The 14,667-nt window shown below is 40.6% G+C and overlaps 1 protein-coding gene and 1 pseudogene across 2 annotated transcripts in view; both read right to left on the reverse strand.

The window, feature by feature from the left end:
• Positions 1-13,484, reverse strand: part of LOC114496718 (guanylate-binding protein 7-like) — a 33,524-nt gene extending 20,040 nt beyond the window's left edge. Inside the window, exons 1-3 of one of the 2 annotated variants that reach the window (XM_036026386.1) lie at positions 13,345-13,484; positions 9,279-9,477; positions 4,782-4,909 (exon numbers count right to left, since the gene is read on the reverse strand). In XM_036026386.1, coding sequence (XP_035882279.1) covers positions 4,782-4,909; positions 9,279-9,468 — 318 coding nt within the window. In that variant the 5' untranslated portion in view covers positions 9,469-9,477; positions 13,345-13,484. Of the gene's footprint in view, positions 1-4,781; positions 4,910-9,278; positions 9,478-13,344 lie in introns of those variants that run through there. The other variant, XM_028512424.2, reaches the window with a different exon arrangement.
• On the reverse strand, positions 1,872-4,439 carry LOC114496131 (annotated as a pseudogene).
• Positions 13,485-14,667: the final 1,183 nt, after the last annotated feature.

The raw sequence follows: 14,667 nt of genomic DNA on the forward strand, positions 1-14,667 counted from the left end.
CACTCTTCAACGGTAGCACTCCTTTGCTAACAGCACTTTATAACTCACACTGGGAAAACGTCCACCTCTTTCCACCCTCCCCAAATGGCTAGAGATAACACGCTTGAAACGTGGTCACTGTAGCTTTTCACTGCTGCCAGAAGCAATCCTGGGACGTGGGCTGGATCAAGCCATCTCCATCTCTGCCTTCTCCAATCTTTTAGACTGAGATAATCAGTGAGCTCACCAATAAAATCATAGTAAATTAGAGATGCGCTACTGTAAACCAGAGAGTGGGACTGTGAGCCTTGAGGTAAAAATGACTATTCACAGAGCTAGTAGCTTTTTCAAAGGAAATTGCTGGTGATGTTTGATCCTGGGGACATGTGCTCACCTACTTGAGCACAGGCATGGTTACTGTCACTACCTGATTCCTCACCATGTGAAGGTGTGACAGGACCTTAACTAAACTTGAGTGTTTATGAATACAGTTGTTCAGGCTCTCTTGATCTGTTTTCTTCAAGTCTAAACAGGGGAAAATGCATGATAACTTTCAGATCACCCAATACTCAGGGCATTAGCCCTGTGATCAGTACTATAAAGATGTAAGAGCTAATCGAAAGTCCATTTCTATCTATCTATTAAAAGCGTAACCACACCAATCTCTTTTCTTTAAAGAGCTGTACCTTGCAAGAGTTCCTTTACATTTAGCCTGCAGTCGGCAAGTCCTTAATAAGGCACACACAGCGTACTGTGACCATTAAGTGATGACACAGCCAGCAAACACCTGTGCGCTAAGATTCTTTTTTTTCAGTCTCCCAAATTTGAACATAAATCAGCAGTATTTTTAAAAGTTTTTTTGATTTCCTATTTTTCTATTAGGCTGACAAAATGTATCTCTTATCCTGTCCTTAGATTTCAGATTATTGAAATACATTTTTGAAGAAACTTTGTGTCACTTGCTACAATTGAATTTTCATCTCTGGGAGTATAACTTAAAGTTAATTTTAAAAAACTTAGCTTTGTAACCCAAGAGTTCATAACCTAAGAGACCCATTTTTAGAAACTTCCTTCATAGATCACTATTTTTTTAAGGATTTATGTTATTCTCATTCAAGGTTGCAGGGAAGGGAGAGAGAAACATCGATGGAAGAGAGACCAGTGATTGGCTGCCTCCTACATGCACTCCAATCTGGGCTGGAGCTGGAAACCTAGGATCAAACCGCAACCTGGGCATGTACGGTGACCAGAAATTGAACCAGCAACAGAGAACACTCCAACCAACCAAGCTATGCAGGCCAGAGCCACAGTTCGCCATTTTACCATGGCCCTAAGACTAAGACCTAATTTCAGAATAGCACAAATAATTAATACACCCATTATGTGAAGAAAAAACTCTAAATGAGCTTTAGATTAGTCTCTTTTCCTACCCTTTCCCATGATTTTCCCTGACCTAATATTCTAGTGAATTCCGATATATTTAAGGTCTGTTGCTTGTAAACTGACGTCTGGCTCTACCAGGATAAAATGTGCCAGTTAGAAATACACTGGGGGTTTGGCTGTAATACATCTCACCAGAGGGTAAAATTTGGTGAAGGAGTTGAACCCTGGCTTTGTTCAAGCAAATCTGTAGGAGGTTCCGAAAGTGATAGAAGATCCTCATCACAAAGATCTAGAACATACACAGTGCTGGAGTGTAACCCCCAAGAATGGTACCAGAGCCAGGGTCCCATAAACTCAACTGACCTGAAACTGCCATTGTCTCTAAACCAGCCTGGGCAAGAGAAGAAAATGATCCTTGGCTGTAAGAATTTTACAAGTTTAATGTGAACTTAAAATAAAATACAAATAGAAGGAAGTCTACTTTTTAATTTACTTTCTTTAATGTTTTACAGAAACATATGAGAAGAAACAAATGTGAAATTGAACATTATCACATTTGTTTACACCACTATCTAGTCCTTCATGTTAACTTTACTCTTAAACAATAGAAAGCAGGTGGCCATTTAGGGACTGGGAAAGAGATAAAACCAAAAACAAGCTGTTCTACCATGTTTGTCGTTCACAATGTAGAGCTGTGCTCATAGAGACAGCCACTTTGACTTCTTCAGGGGATGGGAATTCAGTCGTAGATAAAACTGAACCTGCTCAAAAGCTGAGGGAGCCTAGAAATGAAGTGTCCCTGTCCTGGCACATTGTCATGCAATACAAACAAGGGTGAGGTTACCAGCTTGTAATTTTTAGGGACTGATTGTATACAAGGCTTTGTCTTGAATTTGAACCCAAAACAACTTATGTTCCTTAGGTTTGCTAATATGTTCAGGCATTTATGGATACTGAGGCTCAAAATTTGTTCTCAGCCAGTTACCAATGTGGTCATCCATGACCCAGTCTTTCGGGACTCCATCTGACCACCTAGTGTCTCTGTTATTAAGCATTTCAGTCCTTCATCTTCTCTGAGGTTAAGTTCACCACCAGGTAGTTTGAAGAAAGTTGTTACCAGCTGCAGCAGTAACATATGGGGAAGCCAGGGCTCGTGTGTAATCACAACCCCTTCTATAGTCTTCCTCATCTAATTTTATCAAATTCCTCCTTCATGGGCTGAAATCTGGCTGCAACAGAGCTGTCCTTCTCATAGCCAGTGGGAAGGGGGTGGCAGGGAGACTTTCCTGGTGTGGGAAGCAGTTATCTCTATTCCACTCAGCAGCCATTGCCCATCATTATTAACTTGAGAGTGCAAGAGGAGGTGTATGAATACCGGAAGTGAGTTAAGTGTCTACTCTTCATCCACTCATTCAGTTGTTCGTGCACTATGTCAGCTCTACTATGACTGAATAGTAGGGTGAATAACAACGACTGTGAAGACAATGCTGAATTCAAGCCTCATTTTGGGTATTTATATTGACTCCTCTTGTGGCCTGAGTTTACTTAGCTATTAACAGAAGTAAACAACACCGCAAAAAAAATGTGTCAAGTACTTAATACAGTGCCTAAAACATAGAAGTATGCTATAATAATTGGGCAATGATCTCTCTTTTTTTCTTGATTTTTGTTTTTTAATGTTTTCACTAGAATCATAGCATATATGGAAAGGCATATGAAACATAAATATATAAATTAACACATCATAAAGCAAACATTCATCTAACCATCAAGAAAGAGACATTATAAATGTCTTTAGAAGTCCGGACTGTCTCCCTCCCCTATTATAATCCCTTTCTTCTAAACTAATTACTGATTATGTTATAGTAAATATTGCTTGCTTTGGGCAATGATATCTTTGCAAAATTTTCTCGACCACAGGCTTATTGGAGACAAAAATCTATTCCATTAAATTCATCAAACTATTCATTGTGCATCTAAAAAATGCCAGGTACTGCATTTGCTTCTGTAGATATACAGTTCCATAGGGCAGTCCCAGACCTTGAGAGATGACTCACTGGAGCATGTAAGGCAGCATGTAAATGCATCCAAGATGCTAAACTCTGCCAGGAGTGAAACCCAGCATTATACCATAAAAGACAAAGGGGGATGCAAAATCCAGAAAAGTACTCTGTGATTTCAGGGCAAGAACTGATTATGTCTCAATGTAGTACAATCCCATTAGGTTGAAAACAGCTGGGCTTTAAAGAAGTGACAGAATGTGGAACTGTGGAGAGAAAGAGATCATGCAGGTGGTAGGACCAATAGAAGCCATTCAGAATTGTCAGGAGTGTGGCCATTTAAAGGCATTACAGATTATTTTATTTGATTGAAGTAGCAGTTATGTGTGTGATTAGTGGGAGTAGATGAAGAAGCTAAAAACGAGATTCAGGGCAAGTCATGAGTGACTCGGTAATAGAGTTAGATACTGCAGAAATACACTAGAGTTGTAAGGTCAGCAAGTAGTTCTGCTTCTAGCAGTTCTATTTGGTATGTCTCGTTTCCTTGATGAATGTAATTATGTAAAAAAAGGTTTATGCAAACTACAATCTATTAGACATCAGTAGGCCATCATGGGTTTATGTTGAGCTGATTACTGAGAATTTTTTACACTCAGATTTTTCTAAATTTATTCCCTCACTATTTTAAAAAATTGAATTTTTTTTTGCAGCAATGAAAGCCAAAGATTCACTGGTGCTACTTTCAATTTAGATGCACACTAATATAAATAATGAAAAAGATTGAATTGCAAGGATTCCTATAGATACAAAATAGTTTATTATACTATACTAATAGTGCTTTTGGTAGATCTAACTCATGCTTTTATAGAAGTCAGTGCAGAATTCATCTTCAAAGAATAAATATTCCTGGTGTAGCTGAAGTGTTTCTGTAGATTATTGAAGTAGATTATTTACTGCAACCTATTTTCATGGGTCCTACCTCCAACCACACTAATCTCACATACCTTAACTAGTATATCCCATTGTTACAGCTTCCTTTAAGAATGACTGGATTAGATTCCCAATTTTTGTATCCATGGTACCCTGTTCTGATAATGCAGCATATTATCTGTCTCCTCAACTAGGCTGTGGGTCTTCACTTCATTCACTGTCATATCTGCAGTGCTTAACACAAATCCCTAACTGCAGCTGCCTAATAGGTATTTGATATGCATTATTTGCACCTGTGTAAAAATAAAAAGATCTATTCCTAATCAAAGTGTTGAGTTTACCAAGAAATTAAATTCAACGAAACAGAAGTTAGTCTCATTATTCATAATTAAATTTGTATTTTAGAGGAATTTGTCATAAAATTTGAACTGAAGTAGTAAATTTAAATGTAAGTGGGTTGCCAAGAAGAAAGAAGGTTCTCTTTCTCACCTTTTCCACATTGCCCAAGCCCTCTGTGTCCAGAAGTACCAGAGTGTGGTTCGGCTTTGAGGAGTGGGGTACACACCACATCCAGATGCCCTTAGTTTCAGACTTCATCATGAACCCTAGAGGGAAATCTGCAAAAGAAGAGGAGGGAGTAATATACAGTAGCAGCAGATAGTCCAGGCTCTGAGTGGGTCGTCTGTGTCCTGACAGGACCTATATGATACAGCTGCTTTTGTTGGAATTTTTTTCTCCCTTTCATTCTTGTGTGTTCCTCATTTTTTCTTTTTCTAATTATAGTTTATTGATTATGCTATTACAGTTGTCCCAATTTCACCCCCCTTGACCCCTTCCACCCAGCATCCTTCTCTCCCTCAGGCACACCTCACACTACTGTTCATGTACATGGGTCATGTGTGTAAGTTCTTTGGCTACTCGATTTCCTATAGTGTACTTTACATCCCATGGCTATTCTATAAGTTCCTACTTGTAGCTCTTAATTCCCTCACCTCTTCACCTATTCCCCCACACCCCCCTCCCATATGGCCACCATCAAAATGCTCTCCATATCCATGATAGTATCTCTGTTCTTCTTTGCTTAGTTTTTTTTTTTTTTTGAATCAGCTGTTGATAGGTATGTATTTATTGCCATTTTATTGTTCACAGTTTTGGTCTTCTTCTTCTTCTGAAATATGTCCCTTTAACATTTCATATAATAATGGTTTGGTGATGATAAATTCTTCTAGTTTTTTCTTGTCTGGGAAGCTCTTTATCTGCCATTCAATTCTAAATGACAGCTTTGCTGAGGAGAGCAATCTTGGCTGTAGGTCCCTGCTTTTCATGACTTTGAATATTTCCTACCAATCCCTTCTGGCCTGCAAAGTTTCTTTTGAGAAATCAGCTGACAGTCTTACGGAACTCCCCCGTAAGTGACTTCTTTTCTCTTGTTGCCTTTAAGATTCTCTCTTTATCTTTAACCTTTGGTATTTTAATTATGATGTTTCTTGGAGTGGGCCTCTTTGCATCCACCTTATTTGGGACTCTTTGTGCTTCTTGGACTTGCATATCTTTTTCCTTCACCAAATTAAGGGAATTTTCTTTCATTATTCTTTTCAAACAGATTTCCAATTTCTTGCTCTTTCTCTTCTCCTTCTGACACCTTTATGATGCAAATGTTGGAACACTTGAAGTCATCCAAGAGGCTGCTTATATGATCTTCACTTTTTTTATTCCTTTTTCTTCTTGTACTAATTGGCTGTTTTTTGCTTCTATAAGTTCCAAATCATTGATTTGATTTTTTGCTTCATTCACTCTACTGTTGTTTCCCTGTAAGTTGTTCTTCATTTCAATTAGTGTATCCTTTATTTCTGACTGGATCTTTTTTATGTTGTTGAGGTCCTCACTAAGTTCCTTGAGCATCCTTATAACCAGTGTTTCAAACTGCATCTGATAGGTTGCTTACCTTCATTTTGTTTAGCTCTTTTTGTAGAGTTTTGATCTGTTCTTTCTTTTGGGCCATGTTTCTTTATTTCTTCATTTTGGCAGCCTCCCTGTGTTTGTTTCCATGTTTTAGGTAGAACTGCTAGGACTCCATGTCTTGGTATTGTGGCCTAATACATACAGTAGGTGTCCCATATGGTCCAGTGGCACAGCCTCCCCTATCACCCAAGCTGGGCACTTGAGGTGTGACCTTTGCATGGGCTCAGTACACCTTCCTCTTGCCTTGGTTGAGCATTGGTTGTTCTTAGCAGGTCAGTAGGAGGGATTTACTCAGGCCAGCCAGTTGCAAGGCTTGGCTTTGAGCATTGACCACCAACTGCCACCCTCCATGGAAGATCAGCTGTGCAGGGGCAGGGTGGTGGTGCTCCAATGTGGTCTGTAGCTGTCCACTGGGTGTGCAGGCTCTGGGCTTTCCTGGTTGGTACAGGCCAAGGTCAGTCCCCACCTGTGTTTTGCCCAGGACCACCCTTCCTGAACTTTAGAGCAATCTGAGATGCCTGTTATTTGTGCTGGACTTGGAGACTTCCAGGTGAAGCCAAGCTGTGAATCTGGGCTGGCTACTCTTAGTCTTGTGCCTGGGGCTACTTAGCAAGAGATATGGGGCCTGGGAGTTCACTGAGACCAGCTGTTGTTTGTTTGAAAGGATTTAGGAACTTGTGAAGCATGAACCTCAGGGAATCTGCAGGGTGAGGCAGTGTTAGCTAGGTTGATAGAGACCCTGATATGGCACCCGCCTGCTGGCTCTGTGGCTCTAGCTGCCTTTCTGTATGGGAGAAAGCTGTCTCCCAGCTCTCACCTTGATGCCACATGTGTCAGCTTCTCCCTGTCGGCCAGTGGTGCCTTCCAAGCTGCTAACCAGTGACGGATCACAAAGGGAGTGAGTTTGAGTAAGTTCACGTGAAAGTTCTTTAAGAGGAACTGCTTGGAGCTCCAGTGGTTTCTTTCATCAATTCAGTTCCTGCAGGTTTTTGCAGCCAGAACTTATGGGGACTTATCTTCCTGCACTGGAAGCCTGGACCTGGGGGCCTGGTATGGGGCTGGGACTCCTAGTTCCTGAGATATACCTTCTGAACTTTTATCTGCCACATGTGGATGTGGGACCAGCCTATTCCTTGTCTATTCCTCTCCTACCAGTCTAGATGGATGTGGTTTCTTTAATTCTGTAGTTGTCATACTTCCATTCCACTTGATTTTTGCTGGTTCTGAATGATGGTTGTTCTATAAATTAGTTGTAATTTTGATGTGGTTGTATGAGGAGATGAGTCATGTACACCTATGCCACCATCTTGACTAGAAATCTTTTTCTCTTTTTAAACAAGTAATGAGTTCTTTGCTCACTGCCTCAGGTGGGGATAAAATGGAAGAGAAAGCAGAAAAGACCTGTGAGATTTTCTAGATCCTCTTTCCAAAAGCTAAAATTAAACACACAGTGGGAGCAGATGGGAGATATATGCCCAGGAACCTGCTAATGATGTATCTTGTTCTACAGTCCAGGATTTTGACCACCTGCCATATGTCAATGTTTCCTTCAATGAAGAATAGAAATTAACATAATGAAATATCTAGGAGAGGTTGATTCATCATGGCTCAGGCCATTCAATTTCCACATTCAGGGTGTAGTCTGTAAAGAGGATACAAAGCCTGATATGGTCAGCATTCTTTTACATGTGATATTGTTTGTTTGCTTTCTGACTAGTACAAAGTAATTTGAAGTTCCTATTCCCCCAGTGAGGAAAGACAATGTGTATTTGGAGGTCATTGCTCTCCATTATGAGAGGTAAATAACACATAAAGCTAGTCATCAACAAAGAGAGAGAGAGTAGGCACCTGGTCATGCTCATGGAACTTGACTGGATGCAAATCTCTTTCTTTTTGTTCTTTCTGTGATATGAGTGGGGTGGTAAAACCACAATTTGGATGTCAACATATTTTGAGGGTAGAAACTTCCTCACCAATGGGAAGTCATCTGGTTCCCACCTGATGTTATCTTAAGCAGAAGAAAAAAGACACTGTTGAAACCACTTGACTAGTATCTCTCTGAGTTCTCAACCTTTAATCACTAAAACAACCCCCAAAAACAACCCCCCCAAAAAAACCCTCTATAATTAATTCAGGCAACGCAAGGAAAAGTGTCCTACCCTGAATGGTGGTTAAGAATTCCTCTAAAAGAAATACAAAAACAAATGTTTTGTTAGAAATCAAAGAGATATTAAGAAGCAAAAAGAAAAGAGGAAGAAAGATGTAAAGGGAGAGAGGGAGACAGGTATAAAGAGAGAGAAACAGAGAGCGAGAGAGAGAGAACCATGAAAGTCAAAACATTGGTGAACTGCAGTGAGGTATGAGAGGGCATGACTTGGGCTTTTGGGTGTTGATGATGTTTTATTTCTTGATCTTGACAGTGATTACACAGATGTTCATTTTACTTTTATTAATCTTATTGTATATGTATGTGGTATGTACTTTTCTACATGTGTTATAGTTCACATATTAAAAAAGACTGGGGAGGGAGAAAGAGAGGGAGAAGAAGAGAGAGAGAGGTAATAATAATAATAATTCACAAAAGTTTTGCTATGAAATAAAGCAAATAATTAGGTGGTATCCCCATTGAGATATAAAGTATACAGAATATACTGCTGTTTATGCTGCTTTCTGCCCCTTTTAAAAAACAGTAAATATTGAACAATATTTGGGTGTTACTGAAATTTCCCTATAGTTTAGGGCTGAAGTGATGTGGAAGAAAGGAAAAGAATAATTTCTGGAGCTGAGCTACCCCATAGATGACTTATAGGATGGATCTTTGATAAGTTTGGGGATCTCTTAATTCCTGAACAAATGAGTGAGATTTTTATGGGCAGATGGAGTTAAAGTTATACATTTTTCAATGAAAATTTAAATTTTTCTTCAATGGGAGGAGTTAGGTTCTTCCTTAAGATGACTATGAAGGAGGCATGATCAGCCTGTGTTATCACTGTTTCCAAGCAAATGACCCAAAGCAACACTCACCGGGGTTTGTCCCTGCCAGGCGGTTCATTAGGTAGGATTTTCCTGTCCGGTGTGGCCCTGCGATGGCCACCACCACCACAGGCTGAGAGATCTTGTCAAGAATCTCCAGTGCTTTTGGATTTATTCTCAGTTGATTTTTCTGGTTTTCTACCAGGCAGATGGGGTTCATTGTCATGGATCCAGACGCCATGGTAAGCTGCAACCCAGAGGAACAACTCAGTAAAACGTAAGATCCCAACATCCTATCTAATGGTTACAGAAGTCATTTGCATTATCAACTTTCTGCTTCTGGAGCTTATATGTCAGCTTCCTACATTTTGTATGTTCCTAAAAGATAAGGTTTTAGCCTAGTGTGTCAAGGCCTGGTACAGATACTTTATGTACATTATCAAATTAATCCGTAAATGAACCCTCAAACTGAGTCAGGGTAGTAAGAAGGTAGAAAAATTCCTGCACAAATGGAATTTGGAAACTAAGACAAGAAAATTAAATAAGGCCAAACACTTTGAACAACTTATAGTCAGCTATTGAATCGAAAGACCTTATCTTCCCTAACCAAGAACACTTGAGAGCAAATGGTTCACATCTCTCCTCCCTAACCATAGACACATAGCTTAAATCACCCTGGTTGGGGAAATAGAGAACAGAGAACCAGTTAATGCCATTTGTTCTAGCTGGATGCCCAAACAGATGAAGTCCAGGAACAAATAACAAAATCTCAATTAAGCCAGACAGACCCAAGATAAAAGTAAAACAGTAGAGCAGATCATAGAATAATCCAAAATTTCCCTATATGCTCATTTGGAAGCATCAGTATATTAAAAGCACACCTGGAAAGCTGTTGACTATTCTGCTGAAGCCCCCTTTAAGATTCTTGCCCACAAAAGTGAGGAATAACCTTCAAGACAACGGATACCAATGTGGGCTCACTCTAGAGCAAGCCCACGCCCTTTCTAGGACATGAACTTTTTAGTGCCTTCTTCCTAAACTCCAAGGGTCCCGAGAGACTTACAATCAGGGGAGCAGTGGGCTCCTTGTCCTGACCTTTCCTCATGACCCTGTCTCCAAGTTCCCCCTTTTCTCCCACTTCCCAGTGAACTAACAGCAGCCCCACCTCGGCTCACTTCCTTCCAATAACGTTTCTAGGGAGTGAAAGCAGAGCACTGCCTAGTCTCTCCCTATTGCTTCTTCTACCCTAAGTCCTTCCTTTGTTTTACTGTCACCAGCTTTAATAAACGTTCTCTCAAAATCACCTGGACTCATGTTGTGAAATCTTTTCTGCTCGAAGTCAGAACCCATGCATCACAGCCTGGCCTGAGAAAGACCCACTCTGGGCCCCGTCCTTGTCCAGTGACAAACAACCTTTCTTACCTAATGGGTAAAAGAAACAGAGAGAGAAAGACAGAGCACTGATGATGGCACCTTGAGAACACTAACACATGAGGGGGTGAGTATGGGGCAGAACAGGACACGCAAGAGATAAGGAGGGACCAGAGAAAATACCTGGAGTTCCAGAATGATTTGGTTTCTCATTAACTGCAAATATTTTCTGAGTACCTACGTGTGCCAGGCACTGTTCTAGTTGCTCTGTATCAAGTGGTGAACAAAATGGATACAAATTCCTGTCTGAAGGAGCTCTATTCTAGCAGGAGAAGACAGATGCTGGATAAAGCAAATAAGTGACACGCATGTTGTATTTGTATTAGATGATGGGAAGTGCTCCCCAGTAGATAAGCAGGGACTATGACAGGGAGTGTGGGGCTGAATTGTATAGAGGGTGGTCAGGGAGGACTCTCAGGGGTAGAGAAATAAATGTGACCTGCGACCTTGCTCAGGACAGTATTAGGGAATTGTGGGAGTGGAGCAGCTGGAGGAGGGGAGACTCTGAGAAGAAGAGATGAAGAATGTGACTTGCTCTCAAAACACCATGGGACAGATCTTTATAGGACTTAAAGTTATGAGGGCAAAAATTCATTTATTTGACTATAATAAAAGGTCATTTCTTTTTTACGCTGACAGGAAAGAGAGGCAGTAGCCAGGGTGTTTCAGGGTGAGCCCAGATCTGCCAGGGCCCCACAGCTGGGTGAGGCCCTGCTTGAATGTTTCCATCACAGTGGGTATTTCATGAAATCAAGGGACAGAGAGCAGTGAAATGCTTTGACTGTCCCTTCATTTTCTCAAAGACAATTCTAACCAACTTTCATGCGTTCCCATACTTTCCTAGCTGAGTGGCCATTAGAAAGATTAACTTCTCTGTGCCTCGTTTGTTCTTCCATAAAATGGCAACACTAAAAATAACAATAAAAATAACAATGAATTGATCATTAGGGTCATTAAGAAGATTAAATATATGATAAAATCTATAATGCTGCTAAAATAATGAGCTACATACTGAAACCTATGTAAGTATTGATGAAAAATTGAGTATCTAAGAGAGCAGGGAGTGTAGGTTCTAAATGAAAGTGAAGGATTGGCTTTGGACTGAAACAGTGACACCTATCTCCCCAGTACAAGCAGGTGGGGGGACACATCCCATCAGGGGGATTAGCAGACAGGACAGGACTAGCAGTACAGCTGGGACGGGGGACAGTGAGGGAGGGTAAGTCCTGTCGTTGGGGAGCCCAGGGCAGTCCTGGGTGTCAGAGCATAGATGCTGGAGTGGCTGCTGGGTTCAAACCCCAGGGTTCAAATCACTTACTGTCTGTGAGACCTGGAAAAGGGACCCTACCTACCTGTGTGGGCCTCCATTTTCTCATCAGTGTTAGAGATAAAGTGAGGATTCCTGCCTGATTCTTTCTTTTACAGGCTGGTATGCACCACACAGGGTTTCAATAAATTAAGAAATTTTCTGGAATTAGTGTGGTGTTTTAACAATGAGCTAGTTAAGCAATACATTCAAATGTGTTGCTATATTCTTCGGTGAACTACAAATTGCCAAGAAATAATAAGGTGTCTAAAATCTTGTCAGAAAATAACATGAATTTGCTTAACAGACATCCTTTTTACTATTTCTCTACTTTTCTCTAGGTGGCTGGGAGCAGAATTTGGGAGTAAAACATGAGTCTTTTATTGCTGTATAATGATCAGGGGGAATTGCAGAGCTTATTTGTTGGACCAAACATTCAAAATTTTGGGTAGGAATAGATGCATTAACAAAACTTTTTAAAAATATAAGTATACTAGAATACCCAACCCAGAAGCTATTAACTTCAAACAGACAAGCAAAATGAAATAGTGCTGCTGTGTGCAGTTGGTTTCCAAAGTTTACTCTTCAGGAGAGTCCGTCATCTGAAGTGACGATGAGAACTGCCCCAAGCCCTGGCTTGTCAGCAAGTATCACAGGGCGCTCTGACACGGTTCCTCACATGGACCACACATTAGAAACAAGGCATGGTAAACAAACACTATTCAGTCTTATAGTTATGTTTAACACTTGGTCAGTGAGCATGAGATCAAATTATTCTACATAACACAGTTTTGTATTGTCTTTGGAATATTAAATATTGCTATACAAAAATAATCAGAGTTGATCTTTCAGGATTTGAATTGTCTGTAAATCAAGAACCATCTTTTCCCTCAGTTTCTCCAACAGTTGTGGGTGGGGATAGGGCCGAAGGGTAGGGGGGAACGGGAAGCAGAGAGTCTGAGGAGAGAGGAGAGAGCTGGAGCGGGGAGGACTCCGTGGAGCACCTCTGCAAGCTGGTGGGATTTACTAGGTCAGTGCCAGGGAGGACTTCAGCCCCTTTTGACATTTGAGGCAGGATGCATTCCTCCTCCTCCCATGCAGGGGTGTTTTTGTAGCACTGGGTGAATGTGGGAAGAGCAGCTCATCCTGGTGACACGGTACTGGTGTGCTGGTCACCTCGCAGGGTGACCTCTGATCCAAAGAGATGCTCAGCTGCTGGAAGCTCAGGCCCAGTGCTAGTCTCCCGCTGCCTCCCTGCCAGCCAGTGCCCACCCTGCTCTTCCCAGGTGGGATGCACCTTTGTGCCCATGTTGTTACTGGCGATGTTTAAGGAACATGAGAACATGCTATGGAAAACCAAGTCTAGGAGCTAACTTACCTTCTTGGGACCTGCAGACAGGGGACACGTTCTCAGCTCTCCTCACTCTTTGCGCGCGAGCTCCTCCAGTGTCTGGCTCCTCCACACATTGACTGTTCTCTTTAGGAGCTGAACACGTGCCAGATCTTACAGGCAAGCAGTTATGGCTCAGGCTGATAAGAACCCAGATGGAAAGGACATGTGCTTTTTTGAGAAGTGAATCGTTGGGTGCCCCCTCCCTTTTCTTTTCTACTTATTTTTGTTTTTCAACTGAGGCAGGTGAGGTGGGAAGACAGTTGTGGTTGCTCCACACCTGCCTTCAGAATCCCAGCTTGGTCCCTCCTCCATTGGCTGTTCCCTGAACCCACAAGGAATACCCAGCAGCAGGCTGAATGTGAGCCAAAGAACAGCGGGCATTGTTTTGTGAGGAAAGGTTTCATTATTATTATTAATATCTTTTTCTTAATTTTTTTACTTGTTCTTCTCCCTCCTTTTTCAAAGAGTATTTTGTATTCAACGTGATTTTTTTTCATTAGCAACAAAAATACCAGTATGTGTGTACATAAATTTCCTGATTTTATAGCCCAGATGAATTCATTATTATTTTGTTGCATATACTTACAGTTGTTTCTTGCTTATAGGAGAGTGGATCGGTTGGTGGGCAAAGGATTGATGACTGAATATAATTTGAGAATCTCCTTCACATAAAAAACCAGAAAAATAGAAATTAATAAATGAATATTCAAAATGACCAAAACCATGTAGCAACATTTTTAAAAGGCTGACAGATGCTATAAACATTTTGTCTCACAACTTTGTTTACTTTCTGTTCAGCTACTCCTATTATATTTGAATTTCAGTGTGAGCCAGAATGCTGGCATATATATTTTAGTGGCATACCAGAGAAAATTCAATTCACTTTAAAAATTGCACTCCATTGTACTGAACTACAGAACAAAAATAGCGTCGAGCATCTATTCTATATCAGCCCATATATTTCTGTGAGATGGGTTCTTTGATAATAACAGTGATAAGTATAAAATCAGATTGTAGAGACTTAATTTAAAGTCTGTTTCAATTTTTTTTGCTCAATTATTTTGTTGTTTAGATTCCACATGTAAGGGAAATCATATCATATTTGTTTTTCTCTGACTGACTTATTTCACTAAGCATAACACCCTCCAGGTCGATTCATGCTGTTGCAAATGGTAAGATTTCATTCTTTTTATGGCTGAGTAGTATTCTGTTGTATATGCATACCACAGCTTTTGCATCCATTCATTTATCGAAGCACCTTAAACACATTGAAAAATTATGGCACAAATGAGACTGCAAAATGCTACTTC

This window comes from Phyllostomus discolor, chromosome 5, assembly GCF_004126475.2.
Source record: "Phyllostomus discolor isolate MPI-MPIP mPhyDis1 chromosome 5, mPhyDis1.pri.v3, whole genome shotgun sequence".
Classification (NCBI taxonomy): Eukaryota; Metazoa; Chordata; class Mammalia; order Chiroptera; family Phyllostomidae; genus Phyllostomus; species Phyllostomus discolor.